This window comes from Calypte anna, chromosome 3 (genome assembly GCF_003957555.1).
Source record: "Calypte anna isolate BGI_N300 chromosome 3, bCalAnn1_v1.p, whole genome shotgun sequence".
In the NCBI taxonomy this organism is placed as follows: Eukaryota; Metazoa; Chordata; class Aves; order Apodiformes; family Trochilidae; genus Calypte; species Calypte anna.
Window position 1 is genome coordinate 12,524,030 of NC_044246.1, and position 18,037 is coordinate 12,542,066.

The window sequence follows — 18,037 nt, forward strand, 5'->3', positions numbered from 1 at the left end:
AAACAGCTGGAAAAACACTTCTTCATTCTTGATCTTTCTTCTGTATCTGTAAAATTACACTTGCTACTGGATCTTGCCATTAAAAGACAGGCATACTGGATTGTCTTCGTACAGTCTTACATTACTGTATTTATTTATTTTTTTTTGTCCTATATGGTGCCATATGCTTTCTTAGTGTCTGAAATTGTGACTCTTGGCTAGAGATTATTCACCTTTCTTTTGCAGAGCCAAGTACAAATAATCCCTGAGCCTCACTGAGGCTTCAAGGTACTTTGGTAGTACAGTTAATAATATAGCATTCTGCCTCAAAAAATAACTTCTCAAAATATCTGTGTGATACACCACTTCCAAATTTACAGAATAGTACAAATGTGTGATTAAAAGCTGATGATAGCATTCTCAAATTGTCTTCTTGTGTTTTTGAGACAGCTAACTACATTGCTGGATTTTAACAATCACTAAGAATCTAGTAGCTTATACTGCAGTAAAAATTGAAACAAAATTTTCTTAAGCTATTACGTCCAATCTTCAGGTTTTAGTTTTTTGTAACTTCAGTGTTTGTTGTTAGTTATTACAAGTTTTACTTTTTCAGTTTGACAGTATTAAGAGTCGCTGTTCATTTTTTTGTTGTTGTTTCTAAAGCCTATAAGTAGCACGTGGTATGATTACTGGGGTGCTGATTATGGCACCTACAATTACAACCCTTATATCGGAGGCGTCGGAATTCCAGTTGCAAAACCACCAGTAACTACAGAGAAAAACGGATCACAGACTGTAAGCGTATCAGTCTCTCAAGGTAAGCAATGAGCTAAAGTTCTGCTCTGGATTTCCCTCCTGTATTTGACACTTGAGTATATCAAATTATGTTAACAATCTATGTGTACATTAAGTGGAAGGAATTAGATTTTCTATTTGCCACATTTTTTCTGTGATAACTAAGAAATATTTTTTGAAGTATATATTGAAAACAGACTAACACAGCAGAAAATCTTATTTTCTAACATTGTTGAACACACACTTGCAGGTAGTTCTAACTAATGCCTGTTTTCTCAGGAACTCTTGGAAACTCTTTTCTAATTGACTGATATTTTGGATAGTTGTCTCTACCCCAAGGAATGAGGTGGTGCACTAGTTTGTTTTGGAGAATTACTACCCAACTGGGTTGACAGATCTTTCTACTGTAACACTGGGGAAATTCATCTTTTTGGCTCTTGTTAGGAAAAACAGGCTTAATCATATGCAGGTTTAGTCATGTGTGATATTAAAGTGGCTGAGGAAAGAAAGATGTGTGTTTTTCATGGCAACGTGTTTCATGTCTAAGATTATTATATTCAGTTCTAATTCTATCATAAAGTGAATCTTCCTGTTAGTGGTACTGAGGGTTGGGTTTTTTCTGTTTAATCTGTGTTGTGTGTAAATACATATCTTTGATATAATTCAGTTTTACCCTGCTTGTTGCCTTGTGTAGCTTTAGATGCACGCCTAGAAGTTGGACTTGAACAGCAGGCTGAGCTGATGCTGAAGATGATGTCCACCCTGGAGGCTGATTCCATTCTACAGGCATTAACAAATACATCTCCTACATGTAAGTACAGACTGTCAAATCTTTCTCTTGCCATAACAACCATGATGCTTTGAAATTTGTACTAATTTTTTCTTCAGTCGATTAGCAGGTTAGAAATAGTTCTATTTCGCTTGAATTTTCTTGTTTGGCTGAGCTTTAGAGATACTACTTTATTTAGATTTTTAAATTATGTGAATGCATATATTTTAGACATTTTGGGAAATTGTTCCAATATGCAGGATTTCTTTTACTGCAATGGAGGATTGTGTTCTGATGCAGGTTCAAGTGAATCTTAAGTCTCCTGGTTTTGTGCATTCTTGCATTCCTTGTGATATTTTAGCTCTTTAAAAGCTACTGTGATAGTTTCACTGATTCAGTGACAAAAATGGAAATATTTGAATAGAATTTTAAAGTCAGCTATTCAGTAAGCTTTGTATTATAAAAACACTCCTTATTGTTGAAGATAACTGTCAATGAGGTTGCACTGCTCATCTTGTTAAGATGTGCAGTCCAGGTCCCTTAATATCCATGCTGTCACTAATTGGGTATCTGATGATAGAGTAGGCTCAGTGACAACCACAACCTTTGTCTCTGAATGTTTGTTATTGACTGCAATAATTTTACCATAATGCATGAAAGAGATGTACCAATTGGTCATCTTACCATTGTGTTATCAGGACACTCCTATAGTATGTGTTTAGCAAGAACTGTGAAAATGGATTTGTGTGGACTCACCTTCCAAACCCTTTTTATTAAGATGGAGATGTCTTGAAGTAAGCCTTTCACAGCATGGTAGTAGTCCAACTCAGGTGAAGACTACATGGAACATGTGTTTCTAAATTATATAATAAGCCTTTCCCTGAAATCTAAAATGCAAGGAAATAAAAGGAATTACATATAGCAATTTTTATAAATTAATTCAAGATGGGGTGATACTTTTTGTTTTGTTTTTTAGTAAGCCAGTCTCCTAGTGGAACAGATGATTCCTTGCTAAGAGGATTACATGCTGCTAACCAAAATGCCCAGTTGATTGTACAGTTGTCATCTATACCTATGCTGAGTGCATGCTTCAACAAACTCTTTTCCATGCTGCAAGTCCACCACGTTCAGGTATAGAATTACAAACTTTGAAATGTTTTAGTAGTATTTCTCTAAATTTGAAGTTGTTTTCTTACACTTATGCAGGTAAGTTATGTTACGTGCTTCATTGTTTATGAGGCCATCGTGAACAAAAGTACAAATAGTGGAATAGACTAACTGCTGAAAGCTTGTATCATATAGGACATTTCTAGTTATAGTAAAAAAGTGGATATATATTTTCATATGTAAAAAAACAATTCATATATTCACTTAAAGAAAATTCTTGGCTTGTTAGTGAAGAATGTCATTAAGTGTGCAGCCTCCATCTGTGGAGGTTTTCATAACCCAGCTAGATAAAGCCCCAAGCAACCCAGTTTGACATTGTCTTTGGCTCTTCTTTGAGCAGAAGATTGGATTGAATAGCCTCCAGAGGTCCCTTCCAACCTGAATTACCCAATGATCCTAAGTGTTTAAATTTAAAGTATGCTGTTGGAAAAATTATTGGTTTAGCAATTCTTTCCTTAATGCCTACAAAGGAATGCCACGCTTACTATATATGAGTGATTAGGTACCTGCCTTCCTGTTTATATTTTAATTGAGTGGCTGGCTTCATCCATTAATTGTTCTTTAAATATCTCATTCAAAAGAGTACCTTGCTGTAAAAGACCTTGATGATTCCCCAGAATATCGAAATATTTGTTTTCCTCAAGGGAATTTATTCAGAGTGAGCATCAGTGTCTCTTGATATTAAGGAAGGTTTCCCAGTAATTAAACTGGCCTTTTTAATAATTTTGGTTGACTGATAAATATCACTTGACTATATTGAAACATTCCAAAATGTGTTCTGATGATATTATAAACATTTCTGACCAGTGTGTAAGGTTCCTTTTTCTGTATTTAAAAGGAATCAGTTACAAATATATAGAGGAACTGTTTGCTAGTTATGTTGATTTGGCCTTTATTATTGTGCTTATCAGAAGCTTCAAATCCAGTAAAGGAGAGATTGTGTGTATCTGTTATCAGTGAAATAGTATTAGCTGAAAATGTAGATAAGGCTTTTAAAATTAAAATGGATAACATTTTATGCTTTGAAGTTCTGGAAAAAACACTTGACTATGGTCTGATAGTGTTTGTTTCCCCTTTTTTTCAGCTTGAATCCCTTTTACAGTTATGGCTCACATTAAGCCTGAATTCCAGCTCCTCTGGAAGTAAAGATAGTGGCGCTGATATTTTCCTTTATAATGCTAACCGAATACCTGTCATTTCCTTGAACCAAGGTAAAATACTTTAAATATGAGAAATCAGTTTTCTGGAAGATTTATGTTTTTTAAGTATTCATTTTTTGCTAATAAGAAAAAAGTATTATAATAAGTAGTCTTGATAAGGTCAGTGTTGGATAATTTCTTTGTCTTTGGGCTTATTATCTTCTTAACATGAAAAATGTGTAGCTAGTGCATGACAGAGATGACTGAATTTGTATAATCTCTTTAGAAACTAAATTGTACAAGTTGTGGTTCTTAACTCATCATTACCTTCCAGAGGACTTTTCAAAGTACACTTTTTAGTCTAAAATGAAGTCTACATCATACACTTCTCTGATGAGTATCTTCTTTTATACTGTCCTATGATCACTTTATTATCAAAGAGGTCAGCAGTAAGGGGGGAAACCCTATTATTTTTTGGCATCAGACTACTAATCTAGTACAAATATATATCAATTTTTTTTTCTTATTTAATATTTTATGTTGTATAGTTTAGACAATCTATGGTATCTTGTGATGTGAGTCCAGAACAGTAATGCCTGCTGTGATGAACCTTCCACGAGTGCATTTTTAAACCAGTTTATTTGCATTGTTTCTCTGAGATGTCAGGATCTGGTCACTATAGAAAGCTCTGTGGCTCAATTTCTGTGAAATGTTGGTGAGGCTTCCTTTCCTAATTTCCTGAAACAATAACGGTGCAAACAAAGTAACTGTGACAAATAATAATAATAATGACGATAATCACTGTAGAACCTTAGACTAAAAATAAGACATTTATGGTAATATCCGGAAGATTAATGCTTGGGAAATCTTGTTTTTCTTGACAGCTTCAGTAACCAGCTTCCTGTCAGTTCTTGCATGGTATCCTAATACTTTACTGCGGACATGGTGCCTTGTGCTTCATAGCCTAACTCTCATGACAAATATGCAGCTTAATGGTAAGTTTTGGGTGTTCATAGTTTAGATTTATTTTTTTTTAACGTTGCTTATTTTAGTGATACACAAATGAGTGTTGATTCGCATCCAGAAAACTAGCGGAACTTTCCTTTTGTCAAATGGAACACTGAAAGCCTAGTTATTAAAAAAAAGGTGTATTTTTGTGAATATTTAGGGCATTGCTCTTTGCTTATGTTTAGCTGTCTGAAAATAAGCACCCAGAAGCTGTTGAAGAAAAAAATCCAGCCCTTAATTTAGTTCTGTTTCCCTGGGCACACCAGATTGTCTTATTGCTCTGTAACACACTGGAAATAATCTTGCTTTGTGAATGAGATTTTGCCACAAGGTAGAAATTAAAGGATGTAATTTTTAAATTACCAAATTAAGCTTCTAAATGGCTCATTATCATAGGGCAGCTGTTGTACAGAATGCTTTGGTGGCCTTGTCCTTAAGGTTTAAGTAGATGTCAGATAGTAAGGACTTGGAAACTGCAAACTCTGTATGTTAGACCAAGTCAGAACTCTTAAATTTGGATTTCACTCCAAGCATATGAAGTATATGCCTAAGGATGGTAATTATAGAAGGAACCACAGAGCTACCTGCTACAAAGCAATTTGTGATCCTGTGGTTATAAAGCTAATGGTCACAGTTTTCCTCCAAGATGCTTATGAATCTTTTTTTCATATATGCCATTTTATATCATTGCCTTTGGGATGCACTTTTTACTTCAGGTTTTCATTTTCTGTCCCTTTTCTTTGATGTCGTTTAGAGATTAGTCTCACAAAAATCTGGTGAAATGTTTGCTCTTAGTTGGAGCCATAGAGCCTTGAATAAACTAATGGAAGAGACTTAAGTGATACTCTCAAACTACAACCTACATCTTAATCCTGGTATTTGACAGTAAAATGTGATCTGATCTGTAGAATGACAGTGCCTGCGGTTTAACACCCTTGTACATTTTCAACACTCCAATTTGTAACTGTAGACTAGCAATTTCCAAAAATTGTGCTGTGGATATCACTGAGACTATAGGTAAGTCAGTCTCAAGTGTTACAAGGTGCAGTGTTGTGTTCTGGCACTGGAGGCAGCTGCATGTTTGTGGGAGTGTCTTAGGCAGTTGGCTGTTGCCACTTAGTGCTGATGTAAATGTAAAGATGCTCAGAAGCAACTGCTACAACTTGGATTCTTTTGAGGAACTGTTCCATGTTGGAATTTTATAAGAATATTTACACATCAGGAAATAATTACAGGGATATGCAGTGTAAATGTTTGATTTCAATGGAAGATTACAGATTTACTTTTTGCCTTTATTTTTTAGCTGGTCCAAGCAGTGCCATTGGAGCTCAGGAAAGTACTGCCCAATTGTTGGTGTCAGATCCAAACCTCATTCATGTGTTAGTGAAATTTCTTTCCGGCACTAATCCTCATGGAACAAATCAACACAGCCCACAGGTAACTACCAACAAAAGTAAGAGAAAAACTCTGTGTAATAGGATTTCAGTACACTTGGTTATGTCAGTATAGTTGATGTCAGTTGTGTTACTCATCGTGATATTCATCATGTATTTTATTGTTTCAGGCTTGTTTCAGGATTTTTTGCTATAGGCTTAGTGGGTTCTGTTGAGAAACCACAGGGAAGTTCATGTTGGTGATGTACTCTGAATAGTGATCATGTATTTTTGCAAGTATCTGGAGACCTGCCATAGGGAGAGAATGTCATGTGTTATAGCTGTGAATACATTACATGTTAGGATTCTTTAGTTACATGCTGGAAAAAAGTAACAGAGTTCAGTTATGTTCTCAAAAGCTTGTTGGGTTGGGATAAAAATGTCAATGAATGTTAAGTATAAATCTAATAATTCCATAACTGAAAATTACGCTTTTATTTTATTTTCTGCTTGTTTTGGAATTATTGTGGCATCTACTATTTCTCCTAATTTTAGCTTACATTTTTTTCTTTTTGCAGTTTTTTAAAGATCTGGAAATAGACATTAAAAAAGTCAAAGTCAACTCACTTGAATGTAATATTTAAAAATACTCTGAGAAACACTTAGTTTAGGAAACAGAAAAAAAGCTGGGATCCCTCAGAAGATTTTCCAGAAATTGCATTGTCTTTTCCAGAATTTAAACATTGTGCAGTGCCATTATGTTAAAGCACTTACGTGCAAATGTGTGTACTTTGTGAAAAGACAGTCAGATTAGCATAGGTACATATGAAATGTATGAAATACAATTTGCACTAATGAAAAGATAGTATCAAGTTGCAAGTCTTGGGCAATGAAGTGAATTGTTGGCTTTTAACTTATGTTTAATAGTAGAAAACCACAAATTTATATGGACTAGTTCTCCTGTGAAAACCCTGTAAAATTTTCAGAAAGCAAATGAAGCTACATAATGCTTTTCTATTCTTAGAAAATGTTCGTGCTAGATACTACTTAATGTTCTTGTAGACATTTCAGTTTTATCTACTTATTAAATGCCTTTCTCTCTAGGTTGGGCCAACAGCAACGCAAGCTATGCAAGAATTTCTTACTCGATTACAAGTGCACCTTTCTTCAACTTGTCCTCAGATGTTCAGTGAATTTTTACTGAAATTAATACATATACTCTCAACAGAAAGGTAAATCTTCACTATTTTTTCTTCCTTTCCTGAGTCTTGATCTTTAAAATCTGTATGAGTGTGAATCACAACTAAGATGAGTTTGTGCCACCCTGTAATGCTGTCAAATTATATCTGGGTTGAGGTTGTAGGTGTTGCAACAGCACTATCAGCAGAATCTGGGTTACTTCCAGTTACTTCTCACTGGAAAAGTGAGACTGGAATCCATATGCAGCCTTTCATGTGTGAGGAACAGTGAGTAGAAGCACTAAACAGTTGTTTAGACTGAATTTTTCTGCAGCTAAGATGTAGGCCTTGATCAAGTAATCTCTTATTTTAATAAGGGCACTGTTGATGACCTTAACTTATTACAAAGAGAAAAAAACATTCCGAGAGGCCTTAATTAGTGAAAAAGTCTATAAATTATTTGTATATTGTGGAAATAATATGTATGGCTTTGGCAATATGGTAGGATGAAATATGTATGCATATTCCCGTTTATGGAATATGCATATATATATATATATATATATATATATATATATATATATATATATATATTGCTTTGTCTCTTTTTTCCTCACGCAGCAGTGGAAAACCTCCTGTGCCCCAGTGTCTTTTTGGGGCCTACTGATGTCTTATCTCCCCACTAGTGTAGAGAAATGCTGCTGGCAACAGGAGAAATCTTTTACAGCTCTATTTCCTCAGGGCTAGGGCCCATGACCATTGTATATTCAGCAGCACACTGGAAATATGACAACTGTTTGTTCTGAAGTACATTAGGAATTATCATTTCTCTCTTGTATTGGTTCTGCTCATCCCCAGACAAAAGCTTCATATAGTAAGGGAAGAGCTTCCTCAGATCCTGGCTTCCCAGTAGGTGGCACTTTGGTGTTATCTATTCTTTAATCATAGAGAAAACATCTTTGGCCTCCTCTAAGAGATTTTCCCATAGTAACTTAAATTGAATAGGTGGTGTTTACCAGGTTACATTGATGATCAGTCACTTAGACAAAAAATGCCATAGTACAATAAAATCATTAATTCACAGTGAATATCAGTATGAGTGCCTGCATGCCATACTTCATTTGAAACAATCTAATGGGACCACTCAAAGGCTAGTTCTTTATTTGCTAGGGCTTTTGGGAAACATACGAAAGGTGGGACTGAAATATTATAAAGGGGAAGCATAGCACCAGAAAGGCATTTAGATGTTTATCTCTAAAACCTCAGGTAATTATTGGAGTATACCAAGCCTGATGAAAGCATTAAAAGCATTTTTTTGTGTGTGTTGACTGTTGATCTTAGAGGTTTTTTCCAACCATGACAGTTCTGTGATTTTGTGGTAAGACTGGATGTGAAGAAAAGCAGTATTTTTAAAGTTGAAACTATTAAATGCTAAATATTTTCTTCAAGGATATTTCTATGTAATATTTTGTTCTGTATTTGATTCTAAAAGTTATGATGGGATTTATATAAGTCCAGAGACACAGGGAAATACATGAAAAATCAGTAACTCACACTTCAGGAATTAGCAGTAGTTTATTTCAAATATACTGACTCAAATGGTTTATTTTGTAGAGTAAAAGCTGTTGGGAAAATAAATTTATCCATATTCCTATCAACCTGTGATAGTTTGAGTACCTTCTCATGGTCTTATGTATAGTTACTGTTTAGAAAGCTAAAACCTGGCCATTCTTCTTTCTACCTTAGGGGGAAAAAAATGGAATAAAAACTCCATCATAATTTCCTGTTAGAAAACATATGATCTTATGATGTTAAAATATGAGATGACTTCTTCCCATGAAGTTTCTCTGCAAAAATGAGACTTTTCACCCACAACAGAACAGGACCATCAAGCCTATACCTACAAAATAAAATGAATTATTAAGAAACAAACAAACAAATAAAAAAACAGGGATCCTAGACTTTTTCAAAGGAAACTTTAATCCTTAGTAATATCAGGAAAGTGGTAGCATGAGCAGGTTTGACAGGGAGTGTAATAATACATTAAAAGGTAATGAAGGCTTGACTCAGGTGGAAGATAAGATTATATGTCAACATGTACTTCTGAAAATGGCCAGATTTTTATTTATTGGAAGTCTGGTGTGCTTTTTGATTCTTAAAAATCAAGGAAAAAAAACCCAAATAACCAAACCTGTTTAACTTGTTAATATTGAAAAGTAAAATAACTTTTTTTTCTTTTGTAATTATTATTTCAGAGGTGCTTTCCAAACAGGCCAGGGACCTTTGGATGCACAAGTGAAACTCTTGGAATTTACACTGGAACAGAATTTTGAAGTTGTATCAGTTAGCACTATTTCTGCAGTAATTGAGTCCATAACCTTCCTTGTGCATCATTACATTACGTGTTCGGACAAGGTGATGTCTCGCAGCGGCTCAGACAGCTCCGTAGGCGCTCGAGCATGTTTTGGAGGGCTCTTTGCCAATATTATCCGTCCAGGTGATGCCAAAGCAGTTTGTGGAGAAATGACAAGAGATCAGCTTATGTTTGATTTGTTAAAGCTTGTCAACATTTTAGTTCAACTGCCACTTTCTAGTAACCGAGAATATAGTGCTCGAGTTCCAGTAGCAAGCAGTACTACAGACAGTGTGTCTGATGAAGAAAAGGTTTCCGGAGGCAAAGATGGCAATGGAAGTAACCCTAATACTCAAGGATCAACTGCATATGTGGCAGACTTGGTGTTAGCCAACCAACAAATTATGAGCCAGATTTTGTCTGCGCTTGGCCAGTGTAACAGCAGTGCAATGGCAATGATTATTGGTAAGTATTTTTAAAATAAAGCAGATCTTTTGGGGTGATGAAACTGTAAAACTGAAAGAATGTGTCAAAAAGAGACAGATAAGAAAAAGAGGGGAATAAGTATATGAAAAAAACTAACATGAGGTGGGAGACAATAATTAAAATAAAACAAGAATGCGTTGGGATTTCCTGAATCTAACAATTATCAGTGATAAAAGGGGCCTCAGGAGATTGTCTAGTCCCACCTCACTTCACAAAGGAGGGTCAACTCAGAGCCTTCTCCACAGACCAGGTTATTCAATACCTTGTTTGGTTGGGGTTTTAATTTCTCAAGGGTGGAAACTCCACAACTGCCCTGAGCAACGTGTTACAATGTTATATTATTTTTAAAGCGGAAAAACCTTCTTCTTATGTTTAAATGCAGTATTTCAGTCTGCTTCCATTTCATGCTTTTATGTGTGGATTAGAATTGGTCTTCAGCATGTACTATAGACACATTATCTCAGTTGTTCTCTATGTATTACATTACAGTCCTTTCAATTTTTTAAATAATTTCTGAAAAATAAAAATTACAGTTGTGGCCTGTGCACAGAATATGTAAACATTTTTCTTCCTCTGCTTTACCAGAAGTCTCACTTAACATCAGATTCTGGCTGTTCTGGTCATATAATTTGCAAGTGAAATCTTACTTTTATGAATAAGTGTGGAGGCTGACTATACTTTACAGTGAAGTTGCTGTTTGTGAGATATGTACCTAAGGTCTGTCTTCTCAGAGAGGCTTCCTTTATGTAACTTCTTTGTGGAAGGAAGAGTGGATAGGACTTCCTTGTGGACAGGACAGTTTATTTGCAGAAATTAACCACAGGCTGAGAACGATGGCTTGTTCTCACTATGTGTTACTTTGGACTGAAATTCTAATACTCTTTTCCTGAACTTTGACATCTTTCTAAACCACCAATTTCTGTCCAGCAGTTTTGCAGTTTTAAAAAGGCTATTTTGAAAAATAGTGTTGTTTCAAAATGTTTTTCACTGATTTCAAGATACTGGGCCAGCTGTATTCCTCCCAAAGTCGTGTAGGTTATTGAAACTAATTTGTATGTGTATTTTGGAAAGATCTAACACAGCTATTTGGAGTTTTTGTACCATCATGAAAAACTGTTTTAAGATCTCTCCAGATAATTTCAGTGAACAAAACATATCTCCAAGACTGCAACCAGGGCTATGTATGATCCAAAAATTAAGTTATCAGCATGTAGTAGTAACTATGTAATATGTAGTGCAAAATGCTAGCTACACAGGAAAAATAAACAGGAAGACATCTGCAGATGTGTACTGATAAACAGTGACTCTGGTGTAAAAATTTATGCTAATTTTCTGCACCTGGCAAACCAGCTGATCAGGAAGCAGGATGGTCTTGAGAAATTCACTTGTCACATGAAGTTAAAACATTTATTGTATTTTCTTTTAGGACCATTTTCTTTGTTTATTTCATTAGGTTTTTATGCTCTGCCATTGACAGACTTAAGAAAATCATAAAGGCACCAGTATTCCCCTCCCAGTCTACCTCACCTCAGTTTTCACAGAAAACCTACCTTCGCTGGCTTCAGTTCCATTAACGCCATTAGCTCGTTCACTTCATTAACTTTTCTAGACTGTGCAGAGGATGTCTTAAAACTTTCCCTGTTTCCATGCATCCACTGCTTATCAATATTTTCTCTCTGGACTGTTTGGAGGTGATTAAAGTACTACAGCTGTCAATTGTCTTGCAGTCTAAAACCACTTTTAAAAGCTCTTCTGCACTGATTTCATGTACTTTGCAAGATGATGTTTATGGAGGTGATCTTTTCCTTAGGAAGACAGTTCTTTTGCTTTCTGTCCTCAGTTTCTGAAATGTTTAATCAATATTGCTGAGTATTGATATTCAGTAAATCCATGTTTATAAATTTTGAGCTGTAATACTGAGAAGGAAAATTCTGGGAGATATATTGCCAAGGGAAGTATAAATGTTAAATGATTTTGAGGTATTTGGGGCTGAAAAATAGCACTTCTGTTGTTATCTGAAAAAATACTAAGTACTTGTTAGTTGCTTCTGGCTAGGAGTGGTTCCAATTATTGTAGCTTTTATTCTGTTTCCTTCACTAATTACAGTTATTTGTATGGCCTTAGACTTCCAGGGTCAAGTCTTCCTATTTATACTGTAAAGGTAGCATGTGTCTGGGAACACCAATAGCAATCTATGTGATCCCAAAAACCGGCCTATTCCTAGTTTGTAAAATCCATATGAACATTTAACTGAAAAGAAATTTAAATATCCTTGAGTTCTCTTATGTTCTGTCAATGGTTGGTTAGGTCTCAGCTTTTGACCATTGAACTGTTTCTGTTTACATTAAGGTGCAAGTGGCTTACATCTCACTAAACATGAAAACTTTCATGGTGGCTTAGATGCAATATCAGTTGGAGATGGGTTGTTCACTATCCTGACAACACTTAGTAAAAAAGCAACAACAGTGCAAGTGATGCTTCAGCCAATTCTTACCTACATGGCCTGTGGGTACATGGGAAGACAGGTAAGTTCCCTTAGGTCTCTTGTGCTTGAAGGGAATTGTAGGTAATCTGTAACCTGCAGTAAGCTTCTAAACCTGAGCTAGTGATACGTAGAAGAAACATTACCATTTTTCCAACCTCAGTTCACTTTGGTCCTGAAGTTAAGAAGCCTCCCTCTTGTGTATGACAGAGAGAGAGAGCTTGTTTCTCTAAGGAAATTTTAATTTTGCTTTAAAAGTTCCTGGCTAAAAGGCTTGAAGATTAACAATGTTTCATTATGTTCAGGTGGGAAACACATTTATTGTGTTCATATTAGTGGGTATTTTAAATGCTAAATATTCTTATTTCTGTTCAGCTGCTTGTCCCTGGTAGTTTGATCTTTTCCGTTACCTCAAAGACTTCTACACAGGAGTGAACCATATGGAGCATGATAATGCTATTTTGTTGTAGTGAGGTCAGCTGTGGTGGCATTTTCTCTGGGATTTTTGCTTACTAAGAGGGGAAACTGAACTGTATTTCTGTCATAATAATAATTTTGCATGAAACTCTATTTAACTTTTTCTTCTAGGGTTCTCTTGCCACTTGTCAGTTATCAGAGCCACTGCTTTGGTTCATTTTACGAGTTTTGGATACAAGTGAAGCACTGAAGGCATTTCATGATATGGGTAAGAATGCTCTTAGTTGCATCAAACAAATTATTATTGTTGATTTTTTTTTTTTCTGCACTTGAAGAGGAATATAGATAGGTGTTTGGAGGAGTGATTTACTAAATTGGCCCTTGTTTGCCTAGAATTTATTGTATGCTTATTGTATGTGTTGGTTTTTTCCCCCCGCCTCCATTTTACATAGGTGGTGTTCAGCTTATTTGTAACAACATGGTAACAAGCACAAGAGCTATTGTTAACACAGCAAGAAGTATGGTTTCAACTATTATGAAATTTCTTGATTCTGGTCCCACCAAAGCAACAGACAGCAGTTTAAAAGCTAGAGTGCTGGCTTCTGAGCCTGATAATGCAGAAGGAATTCATAATTTTGCACCATTGGGTAAGTGATGCTTCTTTCTTTTACATTAATATCCACTGGCCATTTGAATCTTTATCAAGTTCTTAAAGAAAATTTTTGTGATAGTGACAAATGTTGCACTATTATTAAGTCTTCTGAACAGAGAGATTGCTGTTGTTTTAAAAAGATGTTAGGTGAGGAGGCTAGCCCCTCCTCCACAGGTAATAAGACCTTATGTGGATAGGGGAAAGAAGGAGAGGGAGTCATCTGTGTTTGATATAGCCATGCATCAAGGTAGACACCATCCTCCTCCCTTAGGCCAGGGGATAGCCAGTTCCAGCCCAGCTTTTGCTATAGACAGACTAAGACTCACTGACTTCACAGGTTTGTTACAGCTATTGCAGAAGCATAGCAAAGTTAGGTGAAACAGAATGAGTGTGAGCCTCCAGCAGAGGCTGGAGTGAGGGCTGATTTTGCTGCTCTTATAACTGCACCTATTGCTCTGATGTTGCCTTTATGAACATTTGTTAGAAATGCAGTGCTGCTTTGGGATCACTGCACTGGCTACCACTTAACTAATATGCATGTGTTCTAAGATGTGGTTATGCTCCAATATTTTACAGAGACTCTTCTTCACTATTGGTGTCTTAATATTGCTGCCTATTAGCCAAGCATAGCCCATTACTGAATTCATGCAGTGTGTCTTACAGTATGAAGAGGAGAAAAAGAAAGGATTATTTTTTAAAATCTGGAAAATTGTCAGACAAAAGAGAAATCTATTCATTGCTGTCATTCAAATTTGAGAGTGTCAATAATAATAAACTTTTTTTGAAAAAGGACGTTTGTTTGGCAGAATAGAGGGCCATTAGAAATCTACCTTCCTCTTCACAAATTCTTAAAAGGTAGATTTAAGAATCCTACAAGTATTGGTACTTAATTACTTTAAGAAGTAAAAATCCTAGTGTATATGGTGGTGGGTTCTTGCATCTCTTTATTTCCCACCTTGCAAATGTTCTGCTACAAGTGCATCTATCTTAATATTTTACTTTCATTCAGCAGTATGCTTTTGAAATTAAATTGTTTGTCCTCATTATTACACTCTGATTCAATAAATAAGATATACCCTAGATCTTGGTAATTCATTAAGTTGTGTAAGGAATAGAAAAATAAGATGCTGCTGTGGTCAGGGTTTTTTATGATCCCAGGGTCCTTTTTGGAATAAGTTTTTATGTGAAACAAACTTTTTTAAAGAAAAAGGTTTGCAGATTTTGGTTATGCAGTCATTTAGGTTATCATTGTAATATTTAAACTTCAAAGTCTCCATTATATTAACTATGAAATAACTGAGTTCTAACTGTGAGCATACTGTTAAACATGCACCTTTTTGGTTTCTTTTTGTAATGAACTCTTGATAAAAACTTTAGGATTTTGGTAGCAAGTGTCCCCTAGCAAATTTTCAAGCACGTGTATTTGGTTATGTAAACTGCCTGTGTAGAACAGTCTAAGGGCAAAAGAAAAGTATCTCAGCAGTTGTCATTATTAGACATGGGGTGTTACCAGTAAAACAAAAACAGATGAGAAAGGGGGGAAAAGTGTTTTCCACAGGTCAAGTTGTAAATTAATCTTGGTTTTATTAATAAGCATTATTAACCAATGTTAATGGTGCTGGTTTTGAAGGTTCAATCACCTCAAGCAGTCCCACTGCCCAGCCTGCTGAAGTCTTGTTGCAGGCCACACCACCCCACAGACGAGCTCGGTCTGCAGCCTGGTCGTACATATTTTTACCTGAGGAAGCTTGGTGTGACCTCACAATTCACCTTCCTGCAGCTGTGCTGCTCAAGGAGATCCACATCCAGCCTCACCTGGCCTCTCTGGCAAGTAAGTGGTTTCACTGAGATTGGTGCTGGTCTGAAAATTTGAAGGGCAGGATTTAGAAGTGCTTCAAAGAGTATAATCAGAGGTAACTAGAACTGATTGGTTGTTTAAAGAATGCTTGTAAAATAAGTTGACAAGCTTGCTAGTTCTGCTTTCTGTGAAAATTGAAGGCCTTGCCTCTGTTTGATTTATGCTAGCATAGTATATATATTGTGATACTAATACGGTTGAATATACCAAAACCCCATGTCATAGTTCTCTAGAAATAAGGTGATATTGGTCAGGGGTTTTGAGGCAAAAGGGTTTTATACTGTAGTTGGAATAAAGGATGAGATTTTCAGCTCCTACTGTCACAGGCTTGCTAGGGAAATGAGGCATTTACACTGACAGGACTTTTCTTCATCTTAAGCCTTTGAAATCAACTGTACACAAGGTATCAAAATGCTCATGCATTTTGACATACATGATCTCACAGCTGCAGTTCTGAAGTTGTGTTTGCCTCATATCATTTCAGTCATCTGTGTTTTGAACAGGGATACATGGTTAAGACTTAAAATTCAAACCAGTACAGGTTTTTAAATAGTTCTTATCTTACTCCATAGCTTGCCCTTCGTCAGTATCTGTTGAAATAAGCGCAGATGGAGTCAATATGTTACCTTTGTCAACTCCTGTTATCACAAGTGGTCTCACATATATAAAAATCCAGCTGGTAAAAGCTGAGGTTGCCTCAGCTGTCTGCCTCCGTCTCCATCGTCCTCGGGACGCCAGTACACTCGGCCTCTCTCAGATCAAACTGTTGGGCCTCACAGCCTTTGGAAACACCTCATCTGCAACTGTCAATAATCCATTCCTTCCTTCTGAGGATCAGGTATCTAAAACAAGGTAAGCTTCTAGCATTATGGGCCAGAGGCATGTTTGTGCCACTTGATGTTTACGGGGTTTCTAAAACGGTGTGTCTGCTCTGAGATGTTTCATAAATAAACTGTATTCATGTGTACCTGTTTTGGTAATTGAATTTTAAAATTTACAGAATTAATTTAAAAGCTTGTGTGCTTTTTTTTTTTTTACCAGTAATATAAGCACTGCTACTCACTTTTTTGGCAGCATGCTTAATCTGCATATATAAGAAGGCTGAAAGGCTGTGTCTTGTCTCTGAAGTGATGGAAGAATATATTAGGAAAGCATTCAGAGTTACATTCTTTATTATTAATGGATAGGCAGTTGTCAAGAAAACTGAAGTAGCAACATGCTTCTTATCCCTACAGAAGTCAATGGAATTACGTAAGTTTTGGAGCAGGGATAGAAATAGGACAAAAGGATCTTTTGTGGAAGTCATATCTAATATTTCTGATTGCAAACATTTGACAAATAGGAACTGAATGCTGTTGTAATTCTCACACATCAAGATTTCTTTTCAACAGCTTTTATTTGGTTAGGTGGCATCCTGACTTTTGTGCTCATTTTTAATGTAAAAATAAATAAACCATTAAAGATTTAAAGAAAATAAGTCTCTAAGTTTTCCAACTTTGAATTTAATGGGTGATTTTTTGAGAATTCTTGGTTCTGAAATTTACTGAATTGTTAACATTCATTACTTCAAAATATTTCATCTTTGAACTTCAGTGTTTAATTAATGTGTTATTAATTAGTGTTTCCAAATTACAATAGTTTTACTTGTCAAGATTTATTAATAAAAGGCATACTTAATGGTATTGTTAAATAATGAGAGACATGGGTGTAGTGGTTAAAACATTTTTAATTTTAACACCTTCCCTTCTAGCATCTCCCAATGTTAACACCTTTTCCTCCACCTTCCCTCCACTAAGTTGGCCCTATTTGAGGAAGTATATATTTGAATCAAAAAAATGCTTCAGAAACTTCAGTAATAAAACTTGCAGGCTCTTAACTCCTGCTCACAAGCCCTGCCTCTCTTACAACCTTAGACCAGTGATTACAACAGCTTTACTAATGTATGTTACATTGTGGTTGTTCAGTCATTTTAATTTGCTTTTCTGAGATGTCTAATCATGTCACAACCATTTTCTGCAGTACTTGTCCTAGAATCTTATACTGATAGTTATGTTATAGATTAAAAATAAAATAATAAGAAAATTATATATCAGCTCATTGTCATGTTTTCTTTTTCAGTATTGGATGGTTAAGATTATTACACCACTGCCTCACTCACATAAGTGATTTAGAAGGAATGATGGCTAGTGCTGCAGCACCCACTGCTAATCTGTTGCAGACATGTGCTGCTTTACTAATGTCACCTTATTGTGGTATGCATTCTCCAAACATTGAGGCTGTGCTTGTAAAAATTGGGCTTCAGTCCACCAGAATAGGCCTAAAATTGATTGACATTCTTCTAAGAAACTGCTCAGCATCAGGGAGTGATCCTGCAGGTGAGT

General features: G+C 35.7%; 1 protein-coding gene across 2 annotated transcripts in view; it reads left to right on the forward strand.

Moving 5' to 3' along the window:
• The window catches only part of BIRC6 (baculoviral IAP repeat containing 6), a 154,236-nt gene that overhangs the window by 66,669 nt on the left and 69,530 nt on the right, over nt 1–18,037 (forward strand). For both annotated transcript variants that reach the window (XM_030448725.1, XM_030448726.1), the window contains exons 39-52: nt 643–796; nt 1,469–1,585; nt 2,520–2,674; nt 3,795–3,921; nt 4,734–4,844; nt 6,161–6,294; nt 7,335–7,462; nt 9,664–10,226; nt 12,597–12,772; nt 13,318–13,414; nt 13,599–13,793; nt 15,429–15,629; nt 16,229–16,508; nt 17,775–18,031. In XM_030448725.1, the coding sequence (XP_030304585.1) occupies nt 643–796; nt 1,469–1,585; nt 2,520–2,674; nt 3,795–3,921; nt 4,734–4,844; nt 6,161–6,294; nt 7,335–7,462; nt 9,664–10,226; nt 12,597–12,772; nt 13,318–13,414; nt 13,599–13,793; nt 15,429–15,629; nt 16,229–16,508; nt 17,775–18,031 (2,695 nt within the window). The remainder of the gene's footprint in view (nt 1–642; nt 797–1,468; nt 1,586–2,519; nt 2,675–3,794; nt 3,922–4,733; nt 4,845–6,160; nt 6,295–7,334; nt 7,463–9,663; nt 10,227–12,596; nt 12,773–13,317; nt 13,415–13,598; nt 13,794–15,428; nt 15,630–16,228; nt 16,509–17,774; nt 18,032–18,037) is intronic.